The sequence below is a fragment of the Camelus ferus genome, chromosome 13, assembly GCF_009834535.1.
Source record: "Camelus ferus isolate YT-003-E chromosome 13, BCGSAC_Cfer_1.0, whole genome shotgun sequence".
Classification (NCBI taxonomy): Eukaryota; Metazoa; Chordata; class Mammalia; order Artiodactyla; family Camelidae; genus Camelus; species Camelus ferus.
This window is the reverse complement of record NC_045708.1, coordinates 179,870-207,188: the sequence shown is the minus strand read 5'-3', so window position 1 is coordinate 207,188 and position 27,319 is coordinate 179,870. Positions and strand designations below refer to the sequence as shown.

Sequence of the window (27,319 nt, the reverse complement as noted above, 5' to 3'; positions counted from 1 at the left end):
GATGGGTAGCGTAGCCCTCCCCTTTCTCCACGGCCGGGTGCAGTGCCCTAGACTACACTTCCCAGGCCGCTCCGCGTAAGCCTGCAGATCTCGCGAGAATCCTGGGCCGGAACACATCTGCCAAGGGCGGGCTCTCGCGGCGACCGCCGGGAGTTGTAGTTTGAGGCTAGGAGTCGCGCTCCCTAGCGCCGGGTTGGGGCGGCAGAGAAACTACAAGTCCCAGGGGGCGCGGCGTGACCGCCTGGAGGGCGGGGGGTACGAAAGAGGACCCTGGAGGGTGCCGGGGTGAGTGAGGGGCCGGGGACGGGCGTGCGAGGGGCGGGCCGGGGGCGGGGGCAGCCCCTGGGAGCGGACCACCTGGCCGGGCGGGGGCGGGGCGGGGCGGGGCGGGGCGGGGCGGGGCGCGGGGTCCGGCCGCCCCACTTCCTCCGAGCTCCCCGGCCTTGTCGCCGGTTCGGGACCCCGACTTGGGGAGCCGACGCCCCGACCCCGCGGGAGGGCCCGCGAGGCCGGTGCCTCCGGCGTCGCCTGAAGTTGCCCTGATTTCAGTACGTTTATCGCCACCAAAGTGCCAAGTCTCGTCGAACAGAGTCTTGAGCGTCGTCACCATGACGATTAACTGACGTCTCAGTTTAAGTTTAACCGAGGCCGGGGTTCGGACGCGCTTCCTACAGCGTTTCCAGGGTAGCGTGTTGGCAGCTCCTTTGTGGCTGAGCGCAGGTTGCCCCTTTTGTTCGCGTCTTCCTCAGGGTCGCCGCGGTGCCGGGCGGGCAGCGCCGGGCCTCGTCCTTCTCCGCCCTCGGCCCGGCCCCCGCCGAGCAGCCTGTGCCCAGCCAGGATCTGGGCGGCCACGGTGACTTTAGAAGCTCCTAGGAGAAAATAAAATCTGGATTTTCCAGGAAGTTTCTTCCCCTGGCGCAGGCGCACTGCACCCCGCGCAGCGCACTCCTCTTCGGAGGGTGGTCTTCCGAGGACCCCCGAGGGCACCTCCCAACCCCTCCCTGCCTCGCCCTGTTCCGCAAGGTAAGCTGTGATTTGTCTCGTAATTCATTTGAAGAATGACCACTCGTCACCACAGCACTGAGAATTCAGCATCCCCAAAGCCAGGAAGCCCCCAGTTGGCTCCAGGGGTCCGCCGTTAACGTCAACACGCGTCCTTCACATCCAGTCCCGTCGTTTACAGCACTGATTCTCTGTCAGCGCGAGATGGCAGTTTTAGGACGAAAAGCAGGTGAATGAGGAGGGCCACGGTTCACATTGGTGCCCTTTACTTGCTAAGGTGACCCGCAGTACCTGCACTGATGGGCTGGGGGTCCAGCGGGCCCACCTGTGTTGTGCTTAACAGTAGGAGAAACGGAAAGACCAGCACACGCGAGCTTGGAATCTGGTGATCCCCCTGCCCCACTCCTCTCTCCAGCCACAGCCACCAGGAGGGCACTGAGTGTTTGCATGTCCACCACCCGGGCAGTGGTTACCCAGGTGAGGCTTCCTGTTGGAGAGTCTTGTCCTGCAAGCACCCAACCCCTGTTGATTGATCAGAGTAATTCCACCCAGTTACTTGATGTGTTCCTTGTTGCGAATCACAGTGGCTTCTTCACTGAAACCAGTTCTTCCAAGGAATAGTGAGAGTTGTGGAGGAACACATAGTACAATTCAAATTCTCACCAAACTTTTCATCACTTCATAGAAATTTTTGGACCCCAAAAATTAGCTTTTTGGCTCTGATGAGATTTTTAAAACAGGAAATGAATTGCTTTTATTCAGTTAGTGATTACATACAATTCACATAAGTGAAGTGCAGAGGTCCAGTTTGACCAGGTTTGGCAAGTGCATCTGACTGTATAACCTGCACACCCTTCATGACAGAGGTGTTTCTGTCATCGCTGAAAGTTCCCTCATGTTGTGGGTTTATTGTCTGTGTCCCCCCCCAGATTTTTGTGTTGAAGCCCTGGCCCCCAGCTTGGTGGTGTCTTGAGGTGGGGCCTTTGGGAGGTGATCAGTGGGAGGCGGGGCCCTTGGTGGGATTAGTGCCCCAATAACAAGACAGAGAGACCTCCCCTCCCTGCTCTGCCCCAAGGAAAGGCCGTGAGGACAGTGAACGTCTGCAGGCCAGGAAGGGCCCTCACCAGACACTGGGTCTGCTGGCACTTTGACCTTGGGCCCCCCAGCCCCCAGATCTGTGAGGAACAAGGTCTTGTCTAAGCTTCCCTGGGCTGACTGAGGCCTTGTAAGCCTTCCCAGACCTGCCCTGCCAGAAGCAGGCGCAGTTCTGATTTCTGCCGCCTCTCCTTAGTGGAGCCCGTGTTAGACCTATTTTAATGGAGCACTGGGCTGTGGGTAGCTGGATGCCTGTCCTGGAATGGCGCTTGGGTGGGCCTCTGGGGTTGTCTCGTGTGACGAGGTTATGCAAATTTTTGAACATGCATCCATCTGCGGCGCCCACTTGGACCTCTCTTCTGAAGCATCAGATCAAGTCTTTTGCCTTTTAAAAAATTTTCAAGTTGTAAAGTTCTCTGTATCTTTTGGGTACGAGTCTTGTCAGATGTTATATAGTGAATGTTATCTCCCATTCTTTGACTTGCCTACTCATTTTATTAATGGTGTCTTTTTAAAATTAACTTTAAAATTTTTGGAGTAGTTTTAGATTTACAGGAAAGTTGCAAACTGAGGCAAACATGTGTCGAAGTTAAGATGGAACAGTGCTCTGTGACTGTTACCCACCCTCCAGGCTTCAGGTCCCTTGCTTCCCCGGTGGCCCCTTTCTGCCCTGGGTCCCATCCGCGACCCCATTTTTTCATGATGTGACAGTTGAGGAGGGTTGCTCAGGTGTTTTGTGGACTGCCCCTGGTTTGGGGTTTGTTGGATGTGTTTTCTTTGTGTTTAGACAGGGTTTGTGGATTTTTGGAAAGAAGAGCCCGGAGGTGAGGTGGCCCTCTGGTCACCTCACATCGGAGGCACCTGATGTCCCCATGACGTCATGGGGGTGTCAGCCTGGCCACCGGGAGCTCCCCAGCCCCCTGCCCGCCCGTCATTTGAGCCGGTCCTTCCTTTCTGGCACCGCCAGCTGCTCCAGCTTCACTTCATCCTGTGTTTCTGCCTCAGCCTAGAATCACCAAGTTCTCGGGCGCTGGTTCATTTCACCAGAGAGCAGGGTTTGGAAACCAGGCCCGTGGCTGCGGGGGTGGGCGCTGCTGCTGGGGTCTCATTGCCTGCAGTCTGTTCGTCCGTGAGTCTGTCGTCTGTAACCGCAGTGCTTGCGTGTGACCTCCGCACTCCCACTGCCATCCAACTCTAGGGTGTGTTCATCCGTACACCCACCCTGGGAAGCACACACATCAGCTCATGGACCCTGCTTATATTCAGTTTCCTTTTATCATTGGTCTTACAGTGTCCAGTCAGAGCACTGTCTTCCGTCCCTGTCAGGGTGTTGGTGGCACAGGCTGTGATACAGGTAGATTCAGTGGTCGCAGACTGCGTTCCAGCCTGCGATCCCTGACGTCCTGGTTGGTGGTGTTGATTTTTTTGCATCTATTAAAGCCGCCTCTCTGTGATATGTATATATGTGGGTTTTGACAAATGCATAGAGCTTATATTCGCCATAATGGTGTATTTTAATGAGCAGAAGTTTTTCATATTAAGTTCAGCTTATCAATTCTTTTCCTTTTTTTGGTTCGTGCTTTCTGAACCCTATTTAAAAGTCTTTGCCTAATCAAAAGTCACAGAGACAGTTTACTGTAGAAGGTTATAGTTCAGTTTTCTGTTTGGCTCCATGATCTGTCTCTACTTGATTCTTCATGTCATGTTTGTCCACGTTTACTTTTTATTCCACGTGAGTAGCCAGTTGTCCCAGCACCATTTGTTGAAAAAACGTTCACTTCCCGACTGAATTGCTTTGGCATCTTGTCAAAAATCACTGGACTGTGTTTGTGAGGGTCTGTTTCTGGATTCTCTATTCTGTTACATTGCTCTGTCTGTTTATCTGTTCATCAATTCACACTGTCTTGTGACTTTACAGTAAATCTTCAGGTAAGATCCTGTAGGTCCTCCAACCTTGTTCTTTTTAAAAATTGCTTTGGCCAGACAAGGTTCTTTGCATTTTCATGTAAATTCTAGGATCAGTTTGTCAATCTCTTAAAAAAAAAAAAAAAAGAAAAAGAAAAAGCATGCTGTAATTTTGATTGGGATTATATTAAATACTAGATCAGTTTGGGGAGAAATTACATCTTCATAATACTGAGTTCTCTAATCCACTGACTTGGGTTAATGGATACATCATACTCTTATTATTTATATTATATACATACACGACCCCAGTGTATGTATAAAACAGTTTTAGAATTGTTGTGTGTGTGTGTGTGTGTGTGTTTATGTTGAGATGTGTAAGCCACTATGTATGTCTTTCCATTACTTGGATCTTGAACTTCTCTCAGCAGTGTTTTATAGTTTTCTGTGTACAGGTCTTACACATTTTTTATCAAAATTATCCCCAGAAACAGATTGTTTTTGAATGCCGTTGTAAATGATATTTAAGTTTTATTTTCCAATTACTTGTTGCTAGTACATAGAAATAACAATTTGCTTTATATGTTGACTTTATATTCTTGGAACACTGCTGAATTCACTTACAAATTATAGTGGGTTTTTAAGATTTCCTAGTATTTTTCATGTGAGCAGTCCTGCCGTGCGTGCAAAGGCAGGATCGCTCTTCCTTTCTAATCTTTATGGCTTGTCTTCTGTTGCCTCCGCACTGGCAGGAGCACAGGCCAAGGCTGAGCAGATAGGCACACTGGGCCTCTTCACTGCTAACATGACGTTAGCTGCAGGGTGTGTGGGTGTCTTTGTCAAGTTGAGGGTGTCTCCTTCTGTCTGTCATTCGTGCGAGTTATTCTCAGGATGGGCCTGAAACTTTGTCAGATGCTGGTTTTGCATCTGCTGAAATGGTTCCGTGATTTTTTTCCTCTTCGATCTATTAAAGTGGTGGGTTAAACTGACTGGTTTTGTTTGCTAAGCCAATCTTCTGTTCCTGGAAGAAATTCATTTGGTCATGTTGTCACCCTTTCAGTATTTCACTGAATGCAGGTTGCTAATGTTAAGACTTGTTGGATCTGCTTTCATGAGGGATGTTAATCCGCATTGTTTCCTTGAAATGTCCTTGTCTGGAATTCTGTCGAGGTCCTACTGGCCTGTCTCGCTTGCTGGCCTGGAGACAAGCTTGGATGTGTCCCCTCGCTCTCTGTTTCCCGAAAGACTTTATGTGGTGTTGGCACTAGCCCTTCCTCAGTTACTTGATAGATTTCACCAGGAAAGCTATCTGTGTTCAGTTTTCTTTGTGGGAAGTTTTAAAATGATGAATTCAGTTTCTTTAACGTAGTTAAGGCTACGCAGATTTTCTGCTTCATTTTGTGTCATTTTTGATAATTTGTATAAATACACACGATAATTTTATCTAAGTTGTTGAGTTTATTGGCATAAAGCTGTTTATGATACTGACTGATTTTCCCGCCATGTCTGCAAGATCTATGGTGATGTCTGCTCCTTCATTTCTGGCATAGATAACTTGTATTGACATTTCTTCTTTTCTTTCTTTTTTTTTTTTTTTAATGGAGATGCTAGAGATTGAACCCAGGACCTCGCGCATGCTAAGTACGCTGTCTACGACTGAGCTACACCCTCCCCCTGACATTACATTTTTTTCTTGACTCTTCTTGCTAGAGGTTGATCGATTTTATGAATCTTTTCAATGATTCAATTTTTGACTTCGCTTATTTTCTCAAATTTTTGTTCGTTTTCTGTTTCATTCATTTCCACTCTTATTTTATTATTTCCTTTCATTTGCCTACTATGGGTTTAGTTCGCTCTTCTTTTTCTGTCTTCTTAAGATGGATGCATAAATCATTGATTTTACACTTGTCTTCTTTTCTTATTCAGGCATTTAAAACTATAAATTTCTTTCTAAACACTGCTTTAGCTTCTTACACAAAATCTGATATGTTGCACTTTATCTTTCCATTAAAAATATTTTGGCATTTTCTTTGATCCATGAGTTATTTAGAAGTCTGTTGTTTAATTTACAAGTGTTTGGCGATTTTCTAAATATCTTTTGTTACTGCTTTTTAATATAATTTCATTTAGTCAGAAAATATATACTCTGTGATTTTTGACTCTGAAAATCATTGACATTTGTTTTATGGTCTAGCATATGGTCTGTGTTAGTGAATACTTTGCACTTAGGAAGGATATGTATTACACGTTTGTTGAAAGTCATGTTCTATAATTATCAGTTGAGTTAGTGGATAATATTGCCCAAATGTTTTATATTTTTACTATTTTTTTGTGTATTTTTTCCATCAATTATTGAAAGAGGGGTAGTAAAGTTTCTAATCATGGTTGTGAATTTGTCTTTTCCTTTTAGTTTTGTCAACTTATTCTTCATGTCTTTGGAAAAGTTTTATTAAGTGCATACATATTTAAGATTAATTTATCTTCTTGATGAATTTTCTCTGTTATTGTTGTAAAAGGTCCCTCTTTTTTCTAAGGCAATAATCTTGTTGAAGTATCCTTTGTCTGACAGCAGTATACCTACACGAGTGTTCTTACACTTGGTATTTGTATGGATTCCCTTTTCCATCCTGTGCTTTCAGTCTGTTTGTGTCTTTATGCTTAAAGCTTGTTTCTTATAAAGCACATGTCATTTGGTCTTGCTTTCTTTCCAGTCTGATAATCTCTACTTTTTAATATAACCATAATAATGACCATTGATTGAGACACTTCATATGCATTATGTAATTTCATTTTTTCCTGATTTGTGTAATTGAGGTGAAATATTTATAACATAAAACTTAACCACTTTAACTGTTTTTGAGTGTATATAGTCTGTGGCATTAAGTATATTTACAATGTTGTACAACCCTCACCACCGTCTCTGGAACTTTTTGATCTTCAACAAACTGAGACCCTGTCCCCATTAAACACTAACTCCACACCCCTGCCCCCCACCCAGCCCCTGGCCCCACTGTTTGGTGACCCTCAAGACCTCATATAAGTGAGGTCATGCATTATTTGCCCTTTTGTGACTTCTTATTTCACTTAGCATAATGCCATCCATGTTATAGCAGATGTCAAATTTTCCTCCTTTTTAAGGCTGAATAATATTCCATGGTATGGATGGACCACATTTTGTTTATTCACTCATTGGTCAATGGATATTTGGGTTGCTTCCACCTTTTTGGCTATTGTGATAATGCTGTTATAAGCACAAGTGTACAAATATCTCTTAAAGACCCTGTTTTCAGTTTGAGTATACACCCAGAAGTGGAATTGCTGGATCATATGGTAATTTTGTGTTTTATTTTTTGAGAACCTGCCATACCATTTTCTGTCACAGCTGCACCATTGTACATTTTTACCAGCAACGGACAAGGATTTCAGTTTCTCCACATCCTTGCCAACATTTGTTATTTGTTTTTTTGATAGTAGCCATCCTTATGGGTGTGGAGTAGTATATTTGCTGCATTTCCCTAATGGTTGGTGATGTTAATCTCTACTTTTTAATTGGAATATTTAGTCCATTTATATTTAGTAATTATTAGGGTATTTGGATTTAAATCTACCATCTTGATGTTTGATTTCTGTTTTTCCATCTGTTTCTCTGTTTCTCCTTTCCTCCTTTTTTTTTTTTTTTTTTTTTTTTGGTGAATCAAGTTTTAAACAATTCTGTTTTATCTCCTTTACTGACTGAAACAGTGATTCCAAAGACAGATAGGTAGAAACCATCTAGTCCACAGAAAAACAGGGAAAATGATTGGGGTAAAAGCACGAAGACCCTTAGGGACCAATGGGACAGTGTGACATGTCCAACACATGAGTAATTACAGAGCCCAGAGGGGAGGCGGGGGACACAGTGAGACAGAAGTGCTTGAAGAACAATGATCAGAATCTTTCTGAATTTGGTGAAAGAAGTAAAATTGTAGACTTAAGAAGCTCAGTGAATCCCAAACAGTATAAATATCGCTAAAAACACACCTAGACATCATTTTCACATTATTGAAAAACTGTAAGATTAACTTTAAAAATCTTGAAAGCAGCCAGAGAAAAACAACAGATTACATGCAGCATTGCAGAGACCATGAACTTACTGTCAGGAATGATGATGCCAGAAGCAAGTGGAGCTGCATCCTTAAAAGTGCTGAAAGAAAGATAGTCAACATTGAATTCTATACCCTTCACAAGTGAGTGTTACATACAGATGTCTTCAGAAAAAGGAACACTAAGAGAATTTGTTGCCTTCAACTGTCTGCTGCCAGAAGTGCCAGAGGAGGGTTTTCCAGGCTGCAGACACATGGTGCTGGAGTGAAACTCTAGTCCTTATGAGTGAGTGATGAGCATCGCAAAGGGTAAATGCCTGGGGAAACGTTTTCTTTAAGATACATATTTAAAGAAAAATCAGAACCTATCCTGGGTTTGTAATGCATGCAGATGAGACACGTATGACAACTGAAACACAAAGAGCAGTAGGCGCACGTGGACCTGCAGGGTCTGCACTTGCCTGACGTCCTCCATCCTCGTTCTGAGTAGGCTGTGAAACAGCAGGGATGTGTGCTGCAGTCCTTAGAGCAACAACCATGAAGATAATACAAAGAATTGTAACTAAAGAACCAAAAGATAAATTGAATGGGAATTTCAAAAAATATTCAAGTAATATAAGATGGGAAAGAGAGAGGAATAAAATACCAGAGGGACAAGTAGGAAATAACTAATAAAATGGCAGCCCTAAATCCAGCTGTAGTGTCATGCATTTGCCAAAGCCCAACAGCAAGAGTGACCCTGATGTAAATACGGACTTGAGGCAACAGTGATGTGTCAGCGTAGGTTCATCAGAGTGCCTCTTTGGGGCAAGACTTTGACAGCTGGGGATGCTCTGCTTGTGTAGGGGTGTTGGGTGTAGGAGACCTCTCTTATTTCCTGCTCAATTTTGTTGTGAACCCAAAACTGCTCTAGAAGATAAAGTCTTTTATGTACAAGGAACAAGCAGAAAGCAAATAATAAAATAGTAGATCTAAGTCTAGCCACAGTGATAATTACACTAAATGTTAATGGACTAAACTCTCCAGTTAAAAGGTAGAGATTATCAGACTGGATAAATAAGCAAGACCCTACTACATGCTGCCTATAGGAGGTTCACTTTAAATATAAAAAACACACATTGAAAATAAGTGGATGCAAAATGTGTATATATACAACCAGCATAAGAAGTCTGGAGTGGCTAAATTAATGTCAGATAAAGTAGGTTCAAGATACGGAGTATTACCAAAGATACTGGGGAAATTCTAATGATAAAGGAGTTGCTTTACCAGGAAAGCATATCGCTTATGAATGTGCCTCAAAACAAACGAAGCAAACTGACAGAATTAAAGGAAGAAATAAGCAGTTTCACCATCATATGTGATCTTAACATCTCTCTCTCTCACCAATCGTTAGCACAAAAGACCTACAGAAATCAGTAAAGACATGGAGAGTCTGAGCAGTGCTCCCAGGCACCTGACCCGATTGATGTTTGTACAGAGCTACACCCATCAGAAGCAGAATATGGATTCCTATTTAGTTTACAACTGCTGTGCCCTCGAACAAGTTTCAAAAAAAAAAGGAAGGAAAGCTGTATTTGTTTGCAAAGATCATGATTTACGTAGAAGATCCTAAGAAGTCTACAAAAAACTGCTAGAACTCTTGAGTGAATTAAGCAGAATCTCAGAAATTAAGGTGAATGTGCAAATTCTACTTGCATTTCATATACTAACTGCAAACTATTGTAAAATGAAATTAGAGATTTAATTCTTTTTACAAAGTAACAAAAAACAAAATATTTAGTAATGAGTTTAACAAAAGGTGTGGAAGACTGTCTCTTCACTAAAGGCCACAGAACATTGCCGAGAGAAATGAAAGACAGCTTGAGGTACTGGAGACAGGTAGCATGTTCACAGATTGGAAGATGGCCTGGCTCATGTTGTTACAGCATCATTTATCCACCTGAACTGCAGCAGGCTTTTTTGTCACGACAAGATGATTCTGAAGTATGGAATGCCGGTGACCTAGACTTGTCAACGTGATTGAACAGAGCAGGGCTTTAATCCACCAGGTGTCAGACTCTCTGTAAAGCTTCAGTAGTTGAGGCTGTGCGTCCTTGGTGAAGGAAAGACACGTAAGTGAGTGGAATAGAATAGAAAGTCCAGAAATAGACCCACACACTGACAGCTGATTCCCAACAAAGGTGTCGAGATAATTCAACGTAGAAAGGAAAGTTTTTTTAATGAATGGTCCTGCAGCAACTGGATGTACATAGAGAAAGAGAGAGCCTTGATCTTTGCTTGACACCATCCTCACAAAAGCAGTTCACAATATACAGACTGAGACTATAAAACTTGTAGAAGAAAACATAGGAAATCTTTGTGACCCTGAGGTCAAGGCAGGGATTCCTTAGGATGCAGAAAGCAAGAACCATAAAAGAAAAAAACCGATGCATTCAATTTTATCAAAATGTAAGCATTTGTTCTCCTAAAGATACCCATAAGAAAATGAAATGGCAAGTCACAGATGGGAGACAACGTTTGCAGTGCATTTACCTGACAACACATGAGGAACTAGCACATAATAATAGACAACCTGACTGAACAAGGTGGCCCAGAGGTGCGGATGGTCATGTCACAGGAGAGGTGGGAAGACTTGTGTACGCTGGGAAGCAGAAGAGAGATGCTGACTGTCGTTGGTTACCAGGGAAATGCAGGTTGAAACATTCAGGAGGACCCGCTGCTCGCCCACCAGTGCGAGGCCACGAGCTGGCAAGGCTGGAGCAGCTGAGCCGCGTACCGTGCTGGTGGGGGTGTACACACGGCCGCCACTGGAAGACAGGTGGGCAGCTTCTCAGAAGGTCACCTGGGCCCAGTGGTTCCGGGCCTAGGTATTTACCCAAGAGAAAGGAAGACTGGTGTCCATGCAGAGGTGGCACAAGAACATCCCTGCGGCATCACCCAGTCACCAAATGTGGACACCGCCCCGGCCCATCGCAGCAGTGGGCCTAGGACATCCTCACCACAGACACCGTCCGGCCCCAGTGGACGATCTAAAGATCGCCGTGGGAAGGGAAGGAGCCAGGCACAGGGTGTGTGTGCGGTGTGGTCCGCTCGCCTGAAGCCCGGAAGACACAGCCTGATGTACAGGGGCAGGGCAGCCCAGGGGCTGGGCCAGGGGCTGAGGGAGGGGGCGTCCCACGGGGTTTGGACGCTTTAAGTGATGCGGTACGTAAACGATACTCAGTAGTGTTGACTGGATGGCAGACGGAGGTGCTGGTTGAGATCTGACTCCTGAATCGAAGGTGTCAGTGCGTCCGCGACATCAGTAGTAGAGAAGGTGCAGCAGGAGAAGCCTGTGTTTTTAATGGGATGGCGTGATGGGGGTGGGGAGGGGCAGCGTCCTCTGTCAGCACTGGACTGAACTGGCATAAAGCCAGTGACCCCGGGACCCCGGCCTTCACCCTCCACCTGCTCAGCACCAGGGCCCCGAGGCCCTGGGCCAGTGGAGCCAGAACAGCTCCTCATCCCCCAGCCTCAGGGCTTACTTTTCAGACGTCTGAGAAGCTGTCTCTGGGACCTGACCCTGTTCCCTGCTCATGCCCGACGTTGTCACGTAAAGTCTTTTCAGAGGTGACCTTTACGTGTTCGGGACAGATAATTGTGATTACCACCTTGCAGGTGAGAAATCTGTCAGAAACCTGACTAACGATTTCCTTCAGGGGCTGTGAAGGTTGGTGTGTTTTTCTCTGGCCGCGTTCTGTACGACACCAGGAACCCTGAGCTGCATGGGCTGTCAAGTTTCAGGTGTTTTTCGTGTTAGGAGGTGTCTTTCCCTTGTGGTCCCATTTGCCTGTCTGCACTCTGTGCCCACAGACGATCAGAGCGTTTGTGCCCCAGCACTGCCTGCGCCCTGGCTCCTCTCCCCCAGCCTGACGTTGCTCACACCCTTCCCATAATGACAGCAGGGCGAGCAGGTGGATGTGCTCGAGATGCAAAGTGGCATCCATACCCCTCCCCTCAGTCCTTCTTCCAGGAAGCAGCTGAAAGCGGTAGAGGAGGGAGTGAGTCTGCCCAGCCTCTCTGGCCCCGGCCCTGGGGGCTCCTTCTGGGCAGTCCTGTCAGAACTTGAGCCCCTGAGGCCGAGGCCCTGACCTGGTTTGGCTTCGCTTGACCAGCGGTGGGGCCTCACCAATCAACCTCAGTTTGTAGGCCTCAGACTGAGGGTCTGCCAGGCTCCGGGACCCTGACCCCCTGGTGCTCAGCACCCTTGCCCCGACGCCTGAGGGCCTGGATGTCTGCAGCTCGTGGCCAGGAGGGCCAGGTAAGGGTCCTCTGCCCCGGCCCCGGCCTGGTGCCCTGCTGGGAAGGCGACATCTGTGCCCACACCGTGCCCTCTCCCGCAGACCCCGTGCTCCGGAACATGGTGCCACAACGCGCCATCCTCCTGGCCGGTCTTCTGGTGGAAGTTGCCAGCAAGTCCTCAGAGAGTGTGGTAAGCACCTGCCTCATGGCGGCAGGGCTGCAGGTGGGCTCTTTGCCCGGGGGTCTCACCCTTCCTTTAGGCGTCACCCTTGCCCCGGCCCCAGAGATGCCGACCCTGCCCACTGTCGGGGTCGGAGGGAGGGCAGCAGACAAGGCCCCATGCTGGTACCTGGTCTGTTCTGCCTGCTAGAACCTCCTTTCTCTCTTTGCCCAACTGGACCACTTGCTGGAGCTGGAATAGGGTCTCCACAGGGCAGGCGAGGGACAGATGTGCGCTCCAGGTGCACTACAGCCAGGTCGTGGCTCTCCCGAGCTGGGACACGGGTGGTTTTGGGGGCAGGGGGGCAGGGGGCCATGTCCGCACACTCAATGCTTGTCCTCCAGGATGGTGGCCCTTCCAGCAGCTCTGCCTCTGCAGGGTTGGGGCCAGGACAGCTGGGTGTCCCTCTTGGGCTTGGCCTCCACACCAATGTGCTCTGACAGTTCCTCAGTCGCTCTTAGATGCCCTTTGCCAGTCACCGTGTTCCCGCCAGCTCAGCTGGGAGGAGTGCACGGAGTAGAGCCCTTGGAAGCTCCCTCGAGGCCCCCCGGTGTCTGGTCTGTAAGCACATGGACCTGGCAGGCATGCCTTCACCCCTCGAAATGCTGCCCTAGGCCAGACGCCTCCTCTTTGGGGGCCAAGCTGGAAACCCCTGACGGAGAGGTGTCTGTAGAATTGCAGAAACATCAGAGCAGCACCCAGGACAGCAGGCTCTTTGGTCGGAGTGCAGAGCAGACACACCATTTTGGCCGCCCAGGCCTCTCACCAGAGGGACCGGGGGCCTGGGTTTACCTCCCTGTTTCACCATAGTCTAGAAATGCATGTGCTTCCTTTTCAGGAAGGGTCTAGAGTTGGTGCTGAGCAGGGCTTAGCAGCTTAGCCCTTCCATTTTCAAAGCCACCATTCATCTGCAAGTGGCAACTAACATAAATAACTTCATAGTTGAAGTGCCCGCCCTGTGCCTGCCTGTGGCCCACAAGACAAGAGGCTGCAGCTCTGCCTGGGACCCAGGAGACCCACGTGAGAGAGGCCCCGAGGGGAGAGTGGGCAAGTGGGGAGGAGACGACAGGGCACCTGCAGGGTGGGAGGCCCTCAGGACTGCCCTTGCCCACCAGGCTGCTCCCAGCCCAGACCCATGGCCAGAATCTCTGGGTGGGCCCCAGGGAGTCTCCTTCCCAGCTCTGGGAGTCCAGATGCCAAGGTCCAGCAGGACACTTCAGTTGTTTATTCAGTCATCAAACACTTGCTGGGGAGACCAGGGAGCGTCTGTCAGGTGTGACTGTGTGTCCTTACCTCGCTCTGGGTTGGCAGGCCTGATGCTGACTAGAAGAGACCGGAGCCCTCGGCGTTGCGATGAGCTTGAGAGGAGCCCCCTCACGGACGCCACCCCTCCCCTGCCTGGCCTGCCTGGCCTGCACTAGCCGCCCAGCCGCCCAGCCGCGGGGTCTGGAAACTCACTGCCATTTCCCCTCCAGGGTCAGCAGCCTGAGTGTTGTATGGACATGGCGGACGCCAATGCCACCTGCCCAGGCACAAGCCTGTGTGGCCCAGGTAAGCTTTGGCATGAGCTCATGTGAGCAGGGGGCACACAGACCCTCAGGAAGGAGGGGTGGAGGGGCAGCAGAGGCAGTGAGGGTGGTGGGGCCTTGTGTGAGGCCTCCTCCCTCTTCCTGGATGGCGGAGGCAGGACCCCGTGGGGAGACAGTGCCCTGGGCAGTGGGAGGTGTGGGCAGGCAAGACTGTTGAGCTGGACCTGAGAACAAGCTGACATAAGACAGAGTAACAGCAAAGCACACAAATGTGTACGGGCGTGCATGACACGGGGGTGGCTGGGTGAGCAGCCGGGCCTTGGTGCTCGCGCATCAGCTTGAACAGGGGCGTTTGGGGCAAGTGAATGCAACATGGGCCTTGAAGGAAGGCGGGGAATGGTAGCGAGCTCGCCTGAGTTCCGCTGCCTCCTGGTTCAGGGAGGGCGTCTCCCATCAGGGGGTGTCTCTCACGTCAGAGGCAACGTCTTCTGGTTTCCTTCAGGCCCCACTTGGAACTTTACCTTCAGCACGTTTCACATTAAAGTAAAGGCCAGGTTGGTAGCTGTGGAGAGAAACTGGGTTAGAAGTTGTGAGATAAGAGCTCCACAAAGGGGAGAGAAAACACGATGAGACAAGCAGAGAAGACCCAGAAAAGCGCCAGGTCCCCGTCTCACTGGCCCTCAGTCCTGGGACAGGCCATCCTGTTTGACATGTTGGCGCGGGGGTTGCAGGTGGCTTCCCACTGAAGGGAGGCCTCTGTGTGTGGAGGGGGGGACAGCTGTGGGAACTTTATGAGGGGCCCATACGCAGCAGGTGACGTCCCTGAGTTCACCTCAAGTTGTCCAGCCTCAGCTTTCAGGGCTTCTGGAAAAGGACGGTTTTAGTTCTTGGTGATTCCAAGTCAGAAGTGTCGGAGAACATGGAAGCGTTAGTTGGGAGAGCTGGAGCCAGATATGGGAGGAGAACGGGAGAATCCAGGATCTGGCCCAGCAGGTGGATGGCCCTCAAGGACCATGAACAGGACTGGGACCTGCTGTCCCCCAGACCAGTCATCGTCTCCTGAAACGCAGTTTCTTTCTAAATCCCCTCCACTTCTACCAAGAAAAATCACAGCAAGACTAATTGCTTTCTAAAAAATAAATAAATGCATGTATTTTTTTGGTTAGTGGAGGTGCTGGGGGTTGAACCCAAGACCGTGTGCATGCTCAGAATGTGCTCTGCCACTGGACTGTACCCCCACCCTCCAAGACTAATAGCTTGTAAAATAGGTCTAGCCTCACATGAAGAAATTCTGCCTTTGTCCATAAACCCTATAGCAACGGCAACAACCAAACCCCAAACCCCGAATCTAGCTTCGCCAAACTTGGCCTGATTGTCTAAGTAAGTTCAGCAAGAGCAGTGACTGACCACATGGGCTCTTTTGAAGTCTGGTTTGCTAGACCTTTTCACAAGGAACCAAGACTGGACTCTTGAAGGCCTTTCAAGTCCAGGAAGCCAAGCCAAGGACTCACCACCAGACTTCACCTGCAGTGCCTATAATTTTGGGTGAATTCCCCTCTTCTTGAGTTCCCCATATCCTGGGGTTCCTGGCTCTGCCGGGAGGCGACTTTCCTTACTTACTGGGTGAGGCTGGGAACCCAGTAAGTCAGGCACCAGGCTGTTTTTCCAAGGGGCTTTATGGCTCCGTGAAGTCAACTTTCGCTCCTTAAACTTGCCTGGTCACTGTCCTGGCCCCCAGCCGTGGTTTGCCCCTGCACACACAGCCCAGAGGCAGCAGAGGGAGCAAGGGTCACTCCTGGGCTGGGGGCAGTGCACTGGTGGGGGAGGACCTTGTCCCTCGTGGAGGTGGGAGGTGGGGGTTCACCTCTGGTCCCTCCAGAGGTGAGGCTGTATATACAGCACCTGTCAATTTCAGGTTCCCCTTTCAGCCTCTGAGGCCATTTCCATGGGAGTCCCCGAGTGAGAGAGGGCTGGCTGTGGTTCCCGTCGAGGTGGTTCTTTTCCTGGACTCCATCCAGACTAGCATCCTTGAATGAATGTGCTTTTACAAACTCAAAGCGTAGCACTTTCCGAAGACAGCCTGCTGATGCGGGCTTTGAGCTGAGCCCCTGTCTCTTGGTCACAGGTTGCTACGGGCGCTGGAGCGAGGACGGGACAGTCAGCTGCGTCCGGTGCAGGAACGGGACCCACAACAGCTCCGAGTGCAGAAGCCGTAGGTCTTCACCCGGTCCCCACCCCCCCCACCCCACGCCCACCTGCCTTCTTCTCACCGAGGGTCCACACCTCCGAGTTCTGAAGGAGGGGGTGGGGATTGTGTCTGTTGTCTCCACATCTCACCCTGGGCCACTGTCTCCCAGGGGGCACCCCCCAGGAGCCCTCTCCCCAAAGCCTCTTGTCCATTCAGGACAGCTGTGGGGTGAGGGCTGCTCTGCCTCCACCGCCACTTCCCTTTCTCATTTCTGGCCCATGATTGCTGTTGGGGTTGTGCCTCCGGCTCCCTGGGGGTCCTCAGAGGGGTCCCCTTGCGTGGTCCAGGAGCTCACCCTGGGTCTGGGCTGCCTGTGCCACCAGCAGCACCGACAGCTCTGCTCCCCTGCAGTCACTGGCCGGGGTGCACAGTCCCCTGTGAACAGGAGCGCAGGGATGCCCGGGCGGCCGAATTTCGGTAAGTTTCTTCTTCACCAGACCACCCCCCCACCCCGGAGGAAGCAGGACAGCATCTGAGCCATTCCCAGTGCAGACCCAACCACGGATGCTGGCCACAGCAGGGCCTCGTCCATGGTCAGGGTCAGGGTCCACCCCAGCCAAGAGCTCTGTGTACCAGGACCCAGCCCCGGCCACCTGCTCCGGACAGTCTGGAAGCTGGGCTGGCTTTGAAGTCAGGGTCTGGGGCTGATTAAAAAGGGTGGGGGGAGGCTGGGGTCATGGCTTGGGCCCATGGTGTGCCCCTGAATGGTCTGCTTAGTGGAAATTCTTACAGCTGCACATCTTAATCCTTTGCCTTGCTCGTAGCCCTCCTGGCCCCAAGGTTGCTGGGAGCCGAGGATGGTGGTTCTCCAAGATGGGAGGACACCGTCAGGTCCCCTTGCCCGTCTCTGGTGGCTCTTCTACGGTGTAAGTCTCACAGGAGACTGCGAACACTGCAGGCTGGACAGACATGCCTGCACACCACTCGGTCCTCAGGGGCAGTCACAGGACCCCTCCTGGACACTCGGGTCCCTAGCCCACTCCTGCTGCCAGGCACCCATTGTACCTGAGATGCCCACGGAAACTACAGGGAGTGGCTGGGCTGTGGGGTACAACTGCAGGGGCGTGGCCAGGCTGCAGGGGCGTGGTGCCCAAGCCACCAGTGGCCACTGCAGTCAGGGAGTGGGACCTTCCGCAGGGTGTGGCCACCTCTTCTGAGGTGAGTGTGTCGTGATGAGGGTCGTGTTCCCCCTAGACCCTGGTCCTTCAGCAGAGGATGTGTTGGACCAAGGCCAGACCGAGGGTTCAGGCCTTCCCCGCAAGTCTCAGGACCAGAAGCAAGCGGCCTGGTGCTGACATGGGCCACGGAGGCCACTACGCCGAGCAGCAGCATTTTGGGGTTGGAGCTCAAACAGCCTGACGTTCTTGCGACACGAGGCTGGGCCTTACAGCAGAGGGTGGCTGACAAGGACGCTGCGAGTCCAGCGTTGAGCCCGTTTCTGTTGTGGCAGATCTGGGGCCAGTTTAGCTGGAATTCCTCCCTCTGCTCCAGGATGGCCGTGTCTGGCCTCGTGCCTGTGTACAGGGTCAGAAAGGCGCTTCCCACAGGCACCTAAACACATTCCCCCAGCTGTGGGGTCACTGACCACCCAGCCCTCGGCCGTCAGCCTGTGCTGACCCTGTGCAGGTAAGGGAGGCACTGGGAGGGCCGCTCCAGGTGACAGCCCGCAAGCTCCAGACAGGCGGTACCGGGCCCTGACCCACAATCTGTGCCGAGTCTCAGGAAGAACATGGGGAGCTCAGGCTGGAGGCACTGAGCCTCTCAACGTCCCACCTCCCCATGAGAACCCGAGGCCTGGAGGGTTGGCTGAGTGTGTGGAGAGACCCAAGCCCCTGTGTGCGGGAGCCCAGGTGTGTTCACGGCCTCCCAGACCCCCGGCTGCTGCCGGCAGCCCTGGCTTTGCTTGCAGGGGGCCCTCAGGTGGCAGCCTCCCTCTTCCTGGGCACGTTCCTCGTGAGCTCGGGCCTCATCCTCTCCGTGGCCATGTTCTTCTACCTCAGGCGTGCCAGCAAACTGCCCGCAGTCTTCTATGGAAGAAACAAAGGTGTGTCCTGCCAGAGGGGCCCCAGGGGCACAGAGTGGGGCTGGGGCAGCAAGGGGACGCTGGGCTGTCATGGGGCTCTTGTGTCTGAGAATAAGGGGCAGTTGCCTCTTCAGAATGCTCCGTGCAGACATCGTGGGGTTCTCAATGTGAAGGGCGTTGGCGTGGCTGTGAGCACCCAGGGCTATGTCCTCTCCCCGCCCCGCCCTGCTGGGGTGGGGGCTGCAGTCTTTGAGGGCCAGCTAGTCCACTCTGCTGAGAAGGCCGGGGGGCTGAGGCCTGGGGAAGGGGCAGCTTGCCCCTGAGTGCTGTGGGGACACCCCCACCCCGGGTGCAGCAGGAGATGCAGCTGGGCAAGCTGAGGGCACTGCTGGGCACAGGCTGAAGGTGGGGCTGGACAGAGCCTAGAGTGGGGAAGACCTTCTGCAGGCCTGTGGACCCTGCCAGGCTGAGACCTCCCCGGCTGAGGGAGCCCCCCGGCTGAGGGAGCCCCTAGGCTGAGGGACCCCCCCAGGCTGAGGGACTCCAGGTTGACGGACCCCCCCCCCCCCAGGCTGAGGCAGTGGTGTGGCCTCCAGGTGACGCCTGTGCTCTTTCCTGCAGCCCCCGCCCTGCAGCCTGGCGAAGCAGTAAGTACCTGAAGGGCTGGCTGAGGCCTGCATCTGTGCGCCTGGGCCGGGGCAATCTGTCCGCATTCTCACTGTCCCTTTTCCCCTTTTCAAGGCTGCGATGATCCCCCCGCCTCAGCCCTCAGGTACGTCAGCGCTTCCTGTCCCTTGCCCTGCTGGGGCGCCTCGTCTCTGGTGGGAATTTCAAAATGCCAGGCCCCCATCACCCACGGCTGTCACGCCTTTTCCCTTTTGTTTCTGAGACAAGGAGTCTGTCGAGAGGATTCCCAGCACAGGTCAAGGGGTCACCTGGCTGCCCTCAGCCCTTCTCCGAGCCCCAGCTCTACCTGAGCAGGGGGCAGGTCAGCGAGCACAGGGCCTCCCGCGGCCCCTCCTGAGTGGCTGGCACTTCAGTTTTGTTGCGTCAGATGTGTCACAGCGTCAGGCCACAGAGCAGGAGTCACTGGCTTCCTCTCCAGACCTTGCTCTTACCACTGTGCAGAGGTCTGGCGTGGGGACAGGTGAGGACGTCCCTCTTCTCTGGGGACAGATAAGTCACTTGGTCAAGACAGATTTGCCCTGTCCAGTGGATCACGCGTCTGAGCTCTCTAAGGCAGGCCGGGCACAGACGCAGGCCTGCATTACTCTCCTGGGGCGGCTGCAACAAAGCATGCAACCAGGGAGGGCTTGAGAAAGCAGAGATGCCTCCCCTCACAGTTCTGAAGGCCCGAGGCCAGACAGCTAAGTGTGGGCAGGGCCGCACTCCCTCCGGAGGCTCCAGGGCGAGGGCCTTCCTGCCTCTTCCGGCCCCTGGGGGCTCCAGGCGCCCCTGGACTTGTGGCTGCCTCCCTGCAGCCTCTGCCCCACCTTCACCCAGCTTCTCCCCTCCCTCTCTCCTCCTCTCTGCCTACCTCCCCCCACTAGGACACTGGTCACAGGATTTAGGGCCCATCAGACAATCCCATCTACAAAGACCCCCTTTCCAAGTGAGGTTGCATCCACAGGTTCAGGGGCTTCGGACGTGGACACGGGCTGGGGGGCCGCCACCCAGCCCTGGAGCACCATGTGCCCTGTGCCTCTGTGTTTCTGGAGAGCCAGGCCCTCGCCCAGGCTGAGGGGCACCGGGTGTCCAGGCCCAGAGAAGCTCTCCCCAGCACAGCGGCTGCACAGGAGCTGGGGCTCAGTGGGCGGTCCTCCCTCATGGCGGTTCCCCCCACTCCCACAGGCTCCAGTGAGGGCCACAGCCTTGGGCCCTCTCTGCGGCCGGGGCCCGCTCTGACCCCACCTGTCACTGGCCCTGTTTCAGTGCGGAAGCCACGCTACGTCAGGCGCGAGCGGCCCTTGGATGACAGGGACGTGGGTCCCACTGCTGTCTCCTCAGTGGAGGCCCGAGTCAGCAACGTCTGAACCCACACGTCGCCGTGGAGGGAGCCCAGCGCACAGAGGCCAGGTGCTGCTCAGCAAAGCCTCGGGACGGGCCTGGACACGGCCCTGGCTCAGCTCATCCGTCTCTGGCCACAGACGCTAAGTGGGAGCTGGCTCACCTGCAGGCTCTTCCTCTCCACACATGGCTGCTCAGTGTGACTGACCTGGAGCATCAGCCCAGCCTCTGTCCCTGAAACAGGCTCAGCAACCAGGCCACGTGGGGTCCGGGCCCCTTGGGAGAGACAGTTCCCAGGGGCCAACAGACTGCGGGGCGCTCCTCCGCCCTGGAGCACACGGTGGGCAGACCCTCCACACTCACCGAGAGCAGTGAGGCCGAGGCCTTCAGGTTCCAGCCACGTCCAGACAGCTGTGGAAGTGAGTTGTCTGGTTTTCTGCTGACTTTTGTCTGTTGTTAAGCGGAAATGCGTTTTGTACAAAAGTCCAAGAGGCCCAGCTGTCCTCATCTGCTCCGCCGCCTGGGCCCCAGGTGCTGCAGGTCCTCGTCCACTTGGCGGCGGACGCTGGCCTGAAGCTGCTGGAGGTCAGGGCCCCTACACGGACGTGTCCACCCAGGGCCACGTTTACCTGTGACTGCTGCCTGGACTGGCTGGTCTCTCCAGACCTGCCGGCCCATCCTAGCTGCCACCACCCTGTGTGTCTCCGGTCTGGGCTGGCTGCAGATGGCCGTGTTCCAGTGGAGAGAGGATAACTGGGGGCCACCGGCTGCACACCGGGCGGGGTGCAGCCTGTCCTTCCCAGACCCTCAGCTGGGACTCACATTTTCTCCTTCAGCGTCTGGTCCGCGTCCACGAGGCCTGAGGCAGGGCCTGCGTGGCCAGCCTCCCGTGCTCTTCTACACAGTGATGCCTGTCTAGAGCATTTACAGTTTTCGGGCACGAACTTGTTCGTCAGGACATGAAGGGGCAACTTGTCTGGCAGCTGAGCGTGTGCCAACTTAAATCAGCGTCAATAAAACCACTCAGGGCTTTCTCGCTGACCCAGGGTTCACCTGTTTCTAAGCAAGAGTGAAGCCCCACTGCCCTGAGCAGGGCAGGCTGGCCTTGGGGTACAGTCCTCTCCTTTGCTCTTCTAGCTGAGGACAGTGTCTGGATCCAGCCCAGGAATCCCAGGTGTCTTGAGGGCTCGGGGCCCCCACACCTGAGAGGGATGGTCACCGAGGGCCTTGTCCTCTGCCCAGGCCAGGGAGTCCTAGCTCTGGGGCCACATGCTGGCAGCCATGCTCCCTCCACACGTATCACACGTGTGCTTGCACAGCCTGGTAAAGTTGAACTTGCCCACCTGCTCAGAGGGAACCCACAAGCCCACGTGGCACAGCTGCTCCCTCTGTCTTCAGGGTGGAGAGTGAGCAGGTGTGTGGGCACTAGGTGGGCCCGCCAGGCCCTGAGGGTGCTGAGATCCCATGCAGGGAGGCCTGGCCACTGCCCCAGGTGGCCCATCCCTCAGGTATCCTTGTCCCCTTGCCCCTGGGCACTGACTGTGCACTGAGGAGCTCACAGTGACCTCAGAGCTCAGGCGTTCGCAGGAGCCCTCAGGAGGGTGTTCCTGGAGGATGGAGGACACTTCCTGGAGGCAGCGTGTGACCCTGAATCACGATACCCGTGGGAACCCCGGGCCCATCTTACACAGGCTGGCCCTGCTGTCACAGCTGCCCCCCTTCTCTGAGCCCCCACCCCCCTCTCTGAGCCCCCACCTCAATATGAGCCCCCACCCCCCTCTCTGAGCCCCCACCCCAATATGAGCCCCCACCTCCCGCTCTGAGACCCCACCCCAATCTGAGCCCCCAGCCCCTTGTCAAGCCCCTCATGGAACGTTCGGGGGAGCCCTTTTTCTGGGTCCCCTTTTGTCCTACAGTCACCCCACATCTCGGACTCCTAGTGAGTATAGGTCTGGCTGCCCCTCCCATCTCGCAGTGGCCAGCCCCTCCTGGGGTCCTGTGCCCAGGCGGCCCACTCTGTGCACCCACCTCCTAACACTGTGGTAGTGGCTTCCTTTTGCTGACTAACCGCTGTTGGCTCGCAGTGCTTTTTCCTAGTGCTGTTGGAGGCTGGGCAGCCTCTGGGGCTCCTGGACTCCCCACTGAGGTGGTCACTGGGCACCTGCCAGGGCAGTGGGGATGATTTGGGCCTTCCCTCCCCAGGGCGGACTCCTGCTCTCAGCCTCACCAAACCCAGTATCCCCTCCCCACAGCCTCGTGATTGGGGTCCCATCTCAGGAACAGGGTGGCAGTGAGGAGTCACAGTCCAGGCCACTGGCCAGACCCTAGCCCTTCCAGTACAGGCCCCACATCCTCCATCCTGGCCCCCACCCTCAGTCCTCATGCCCTCACCAGCCCCTAGCCTGGCTTCTGCATAGATTGGCCCTGTGGTCTGCTAGGACCCCAGGCTGACTGGCTGGAACTGCTCCCCTATCCCCAGGAAGATTTCCGGATCCCCTGGCAGGATGGGGCTTCCTTGGAGTCTCTGCCCTACGTGTGTAACTGAGGGTGCTGCCACCAGGCACTCACCTAAAACAAGTTTTTGTAGCCAGGCTGGTCCCTGACTCACCCCTCGGGTGCTCCCAGCCCTGACCTCTCACCCTATACCCTGGACCCAGAGCAGGGAGTGCCCTCCTGGCCCCCGAAGGCTGCAGGTGGGGAGGGGTGGGTGGGGGCGGCAGAAGCCCAAGTTTTGGGGGCTGTGCTTATGAGAAGCCATATGGATGAGATGGGGCAGGACGGGGCTGCTGGGGGTGATGGGGCGTCAGTGAGATCACAGGTGGGCGGGGAGGACAAGCTGAGCTGAATAGGGAGTGGGGAGGCTCTTTGCAGGGACCCTCTGGAAGGCTCACCCAGGAGCTAGGTGCCACCACCTTGGACAGGGTTGGTGAGCAGATTTCTTTCTGGAGGGGCTGCTCAAGTATCTCAGGGTCCATAGGGGTAGGGGAGAGGTTTTATTAAGGCATCCAGCTGCACCCCAGACCTGCCCAGACTGCAGAGGCCTACACTGACCCCCAGCCCCACCCCAGACTCTGATCTCTCACTTCTGACTCCGCCCTCGGCCACTCAGCCTGCCAGGGAGAGGACAGAAGGCCAGCCAATCCCAGAGGCCCCAGGCCGCGCCCCGGCCAGCAAGATCCCAAGCGAGTATATAAATACACCTGCCAGGAGCCCACGCCCAGAGGACTCACACCTGCCTCAGACAGCGCTCCACACCTGCAAGGGCACACCCATTCCCCTGTGCTCCACCTGCCCCGCACCGCTGGTGACGGCCAGCCCTGGAGAGGAACACCTGCCAGCTAGAGCTCAGGCCAGCCCGCCCCGGAGGAGAGGGAGCCAGCACTGCTGTGACGGGAGGGCTCGGGGCCTCAGCCTGGCAGAGCCAGCCAAGAGGGCCATGCCCGGGCCCCGCTGACCCCAGCGACCAGGTAAGGCCAGCTCAGCTGACACTACTTCTCATCTGTACAGGCTCAGGGTGGGATACCTCCCTGGACAGGTGGGGCCTCAGTGCCAAGGAACTGGTTATGTGGCGTGCGCTGGCTAGGGGAGGGCAGCCCGAGGTCCCCCCAGACCTTGCTGAGGCTGTCACCTGGCCTGCGGCAACTACTGCCACCATGTTGTGGTGACATCTCATGCTGCAATGCCAGGGGCACTCAAAACATCACAGTGATGTCATCGTGACTCACAGTGTTCACCGTGAGTAGGCAGCAACACCTGAGCCTTAATGGCACGCCACTTCGAAGTCATCCTGCCAGCTCCCCTGGACTGACCAGCAGCTCAGGGTCAGGTCCCCTCTGGGGGAGCCTCCTTGGCTCCATGACGTCACATGGCCCCTTTGGGTTGTCCCAAAGGCCCTGGCCGCCTCTGTCCTCCAAGAAGGTGATGGGCAAGTCAGGACCCACGTGGCTGCCTGGGGTGGAGACCTGGGCCCAGTGGACAGGCAGCAGGCAGGTCGCCTGAGCTTCACCAGGGAGATGGAGGCCGGGTTTCCCATGGAGAGGGGAGTCGGTAGGAAAGAGGACAGCCCACCACCTCCTAGACGGCAGCTGTGGCTGGTGTGACCCTCGGGGTGGTAGGCCAGCCTAGAGAGGAGGGCTGGGGCTTGTCCACCTACCACTCCCTCGCTGCAGGGCATTTCCAGGCCCTGAGGGCCGGCACCAAGCCCTCCTCACCAGCCAGACAAGCTTGCCCTGCAGGTTCGGGCTGTGGCTGTGAGGCAAACCCCCTCCTCAGGCCGTGGCCACCATCCCTGCTCAGGCCCTTCCCATCTCCCGCAGCCTGACCAGCTCCAGCCAGTTCCCAGATCCAGAGTCTTAACACCTCCCCTACCCAGCCAGGCCTGGTGCCCACCCTCACACAGCTGCCCACGGACTTGGTGTGCACCAACCACATTAGCTGACCACTGGGATCCGTGTTCAAACCCACTTCACCTGACCCAGGGCCACACCCCTCCTGTGAGAGCCCAGGCCCCTCTGGCTGTTGCCACCCCCGTCCCCGGCTACCTTTTCTGCGTGTGTATCACACCAGCCTGGCAGAGCCCAGAAGTAAATAGTACCTGTGGTGGACTGTTGTCATCACCTTTATTTCTGCCCAGTGGCATGGCCAGATAGGCAGTGAGCACATGGCCTCCATCCTCAGACCCGCTCTAGGCTGGCCAGGCTGGGACACCCCCAGGATGCTCACACCTGACTCAGCATGTGAGGAAGTGGGGAGGTCAGGGTTACAACTTGAGCAGAAAGACCTTAAGCCAGGGACAGGCAGGACTTTGTGGAGGTGCCCACAGGGTGGGCAGTGTCCTTACAGGGACCTTTGGGACCAGTGCAATAGAGAGGGACAGAGGGAGAGCAACAGACTGACCTTGCAGGAAAGGGGCAGTCGAGGTCACTCACAGTGGTCTCTGTTGTCCCACAGCCTGGAACCATGTCATCAGGCCCACAGGTGTGGCATATGGCCATGCCGCCTTCTGGCAGGAGCAGCCCCAGAGCCGCAGTGCCCAGGTCCCCTGCCTCGGCTGGCAGCCCCAGGTCCCCCGGCACCCCTGGCTCAGAGAAGGTGGCCTCTCCTCTGGAGTGCTCCATCTGCTTCTCGGGCTATGACAACATCTTTAAGACGCCCAAAGAGCTCTCCTGCACCCACGTCTTCTGCCTGGAATGCCTGGCACGGCTGACGGCTGCGCAGCCCACAGGCGGGCCTGGCGGCGAGGCTGTGCCCTGCCCGTTCTGCCGACAGCCCACAGCTGTGCCTGCTGCCGGGGCCCCTGCGCTGCGCACCAGCCGCCAGCTGCAGGCCAGGATGCCGGCGCACCTGCGGCGGGAGGAGCCCGTGTGGCTCGAGGGCACCAAGCTCTGCTGCCGCCCGCCGCCCTCCGCATCTGGCCTGGCAGCGCCCGGCTTCGTGTGCGTGGACGTGGGCCTGAGCAAGCCCGCTGAACCCGCCGTACCCTCACCTGCCCCGGGCTCTGCCCACCATCGGGGCCGCCTGGCCCGCTGCTGGGCGCGCTGCGGGGACTGGAGGCGCGTGGCGCTCGTCACAGCGCTGCTGCTTGTGCTCTTCTGTGTGGTGCTCTGGCCCGTGAGATGCGCTCTCAAGACCGGGAACCTTCGCTGCCTCCCCCGACCCCAGGCTGCCACCACCGCCACTGCTGCCGCCACCACCTTCTCGCTTGGGTCCCTGGCTGACAACTAGGGTCATCACCGCCACCCCAGCTCCAGGTGTGGCTGCCCAGCCCACAGCTGGGGTCATGGGATGTAGCAGCTGTCTGGGGTCCAACCCTGGGATCCCAGAGGAGCCCCAGTATCTCTGAGGCACCCACACCCCATTTGGCTCACCTGCCCCTGACTCTCTGGGGCCTGGTCCTATGGGGTGGACAAAAAGTTCCCCTGAGCTTCCAAGAATCATAGATTCCTAGGGACCCCAGAGGCCACCCCCATAACTCCCATTTTGCAGGTGGGGACACTGAGGCCCAGGAGCAGCAGCGTGGCGGGGCCCCTCCCTGTACACTGAATCGTCTGCAGGCACAGCCCCTTTGCTGAAAAGGGAGAGGACTTGCCATCCTTATTTCATTTGCACATTTCACCCATGGCTCCCTCCCCAGAGTCCTTCCCCAGGCAGGGCTGGCCCCTTCCTTGGGTGACCAAGGGGACAGAGGGAAGTGGCAGGGAGCCCAGTCCCTCAGTGCTCATCCCACCTGCTGAACTGTACATTTTTAAATAAATTATTTTGTACCCGCAGTTGGTAAGAGGTCTTCAGGCTGTGTGTCCTCCTTCCTGTACCACTAAACCCTTTCCTCCAGAAAAGCTCAGTCTTCCCCTGCTGCAAAGACCCTCAGTACAGAGGATACCTGCACTGGCCTGGACTCCTAGCAGCCCCTAGGTGGGTGGCCTCAGGTTCTAGGGGGTCCAACTCCTGTCCTCTCTGGGCTGTGGACGGGCTGGAGCAGTTTTCGACTTGGTTGGCCCCCAGGGCTGGGAGGCTCCCCCAGGGAGATAGGGAGGGTCCAGAGCACCTGGAGCGGGTAGGACTGGTGTAGGGCCTTGGCCTCATCCAGAGTCCTCCTCCCCATCCCCCACCGTGGTCACACCAGGCTGCACTCCCCAGAAGTCATCCCAGAGGTTGCTAAAACCAGCGTGTCCTGGATCCACAGACCTCAGGGCCCTCTGGCAGACCCTCCCTGGGCCAGGTCTGGCTGGTGAAGCAGCAGTGTCTCGAGGGATGGGCGGGAGTCCTGCCAACCCCCACCCCGAACCCCACCTGGTTCTGCTATCGGCCTCAGGAATCCTGCACCACCAGGTTGGCATGGTGAAGAGAGGCCAGGCTGGTCTGGCTCGCGCAGGTCTTAGCCTTCTCATCCTTCACCCCAAAACCCAGGACTTCCTGCTCCACCCAGCT

General features: G+C 54.7%; 2 protein-coding genes across 21 annotated transcripts; both read left to right on the top strand.

The window, feature by feature from the left end:
- The first annotated feature begins 161 nt into the window (after positions 1-161).
- Positions 162-21,433, top strand: C13H1orf159 (chromosome 13 C1orf159 homolog). 20 transcript variants are annotated; one of them, XM_032494857.1, is made up of 13 exons: positions 168-285; positions 750-1,023; positions 1,104-1,479; positions 12,266-12,384; positions 12,467-12,555; positions 14,061-14,136; positions 16,240-16,326; positions 16,686-16,779; positions 18,254-18,406; positions 19,007-19,032; positions 19,127-19,157; positions 19,275-19,532; positions 20,318-21,433. In XM_032494857.1, exons 4-13 carry the CDS (start codon positions 12,355-12,357, stop codon positions 20,416-20,418), a joined length of 945 nt encoding a protein of 314 aa, XP_032350748.1. In that variant the 5' UTR covers positions 168-285; positions 750-1,023; positions 1,104-1,479; positions 12,266-12,354; the 3' UTR covers positions 20,419-21,433. The 20 variants fall into 20 exon arrangements, 18 of the variants coding, with proteins under 18 accessions (XP_032350749.1, XP_032350746.1, XP_032350748.1 ...); XM_032494858.1 differs by lacking the exon at positions 1,104-1,479 and having other exon boundaries at positions 162-285; positions 900-1,023; XM_032494860.1 differs by lacking the exon at positions 1,104-1,479 and having other exon boundaries at positions 18,272-18,406.
- A 1,780-nt stretch (positions 21,434-23,213) lies between these two features.
- On the top strand, positions 23,214-26,674 carry RNF223 (ring finger protein 223). Its single transcript, XM_032494870.1, has 2 exons — positions 23,214-23,859; positions 25,343-26,674. Exon 2 carries the CDS (start codon positions 25,352-25,354, stop codon positions 26,114-26,116), a length of 765 nt encoding a protein of 254 aa, XP_032350761.1. The 5' UTR covers positions 23,214-23,859; positions 25,343-25,351; the 3' UTR covers positions 26,117-26,674.
- Positions 26,675-27,319: the final 645 nt, after the last annotated feature.

What these genes read in the sequence shown, in the direction of transcription:
- C13H1orf159 (XM_032494855.1), top strand. Translation starts at nt 12,484, where the DNA reads ATGGTGCCACAACGCGCCATCCTCCTGGCCGGTCTTCTGGTGGAAGTT. An exon ending in GCCCGGGCGGCCGAATTTCG is followed by an intron (nt 16,780 to 18,253) that starts GTAAGTTTCTTC and finishes TGCTGCCGGCAG; the next exon opens with CCCTGGCTTTGCTTGCAGGG. An exon ending in GAGGTCTGGCGTGGGGACAG is followed by an intron (nt 19,533 to 20,317) that starts GTGAGGACGTCC and finishes GCCCTGTTTCAG; the next exon opens with TGCGGAAGCCACGCTACGTC.
- RNF223 (XM_032494870.1), top strand. Translation starts at nt 25,352, where the DNA reads ATGTCATCAGGCCCACAGGTGTGGCATATGGCCATGCCGCCTTCTGGC.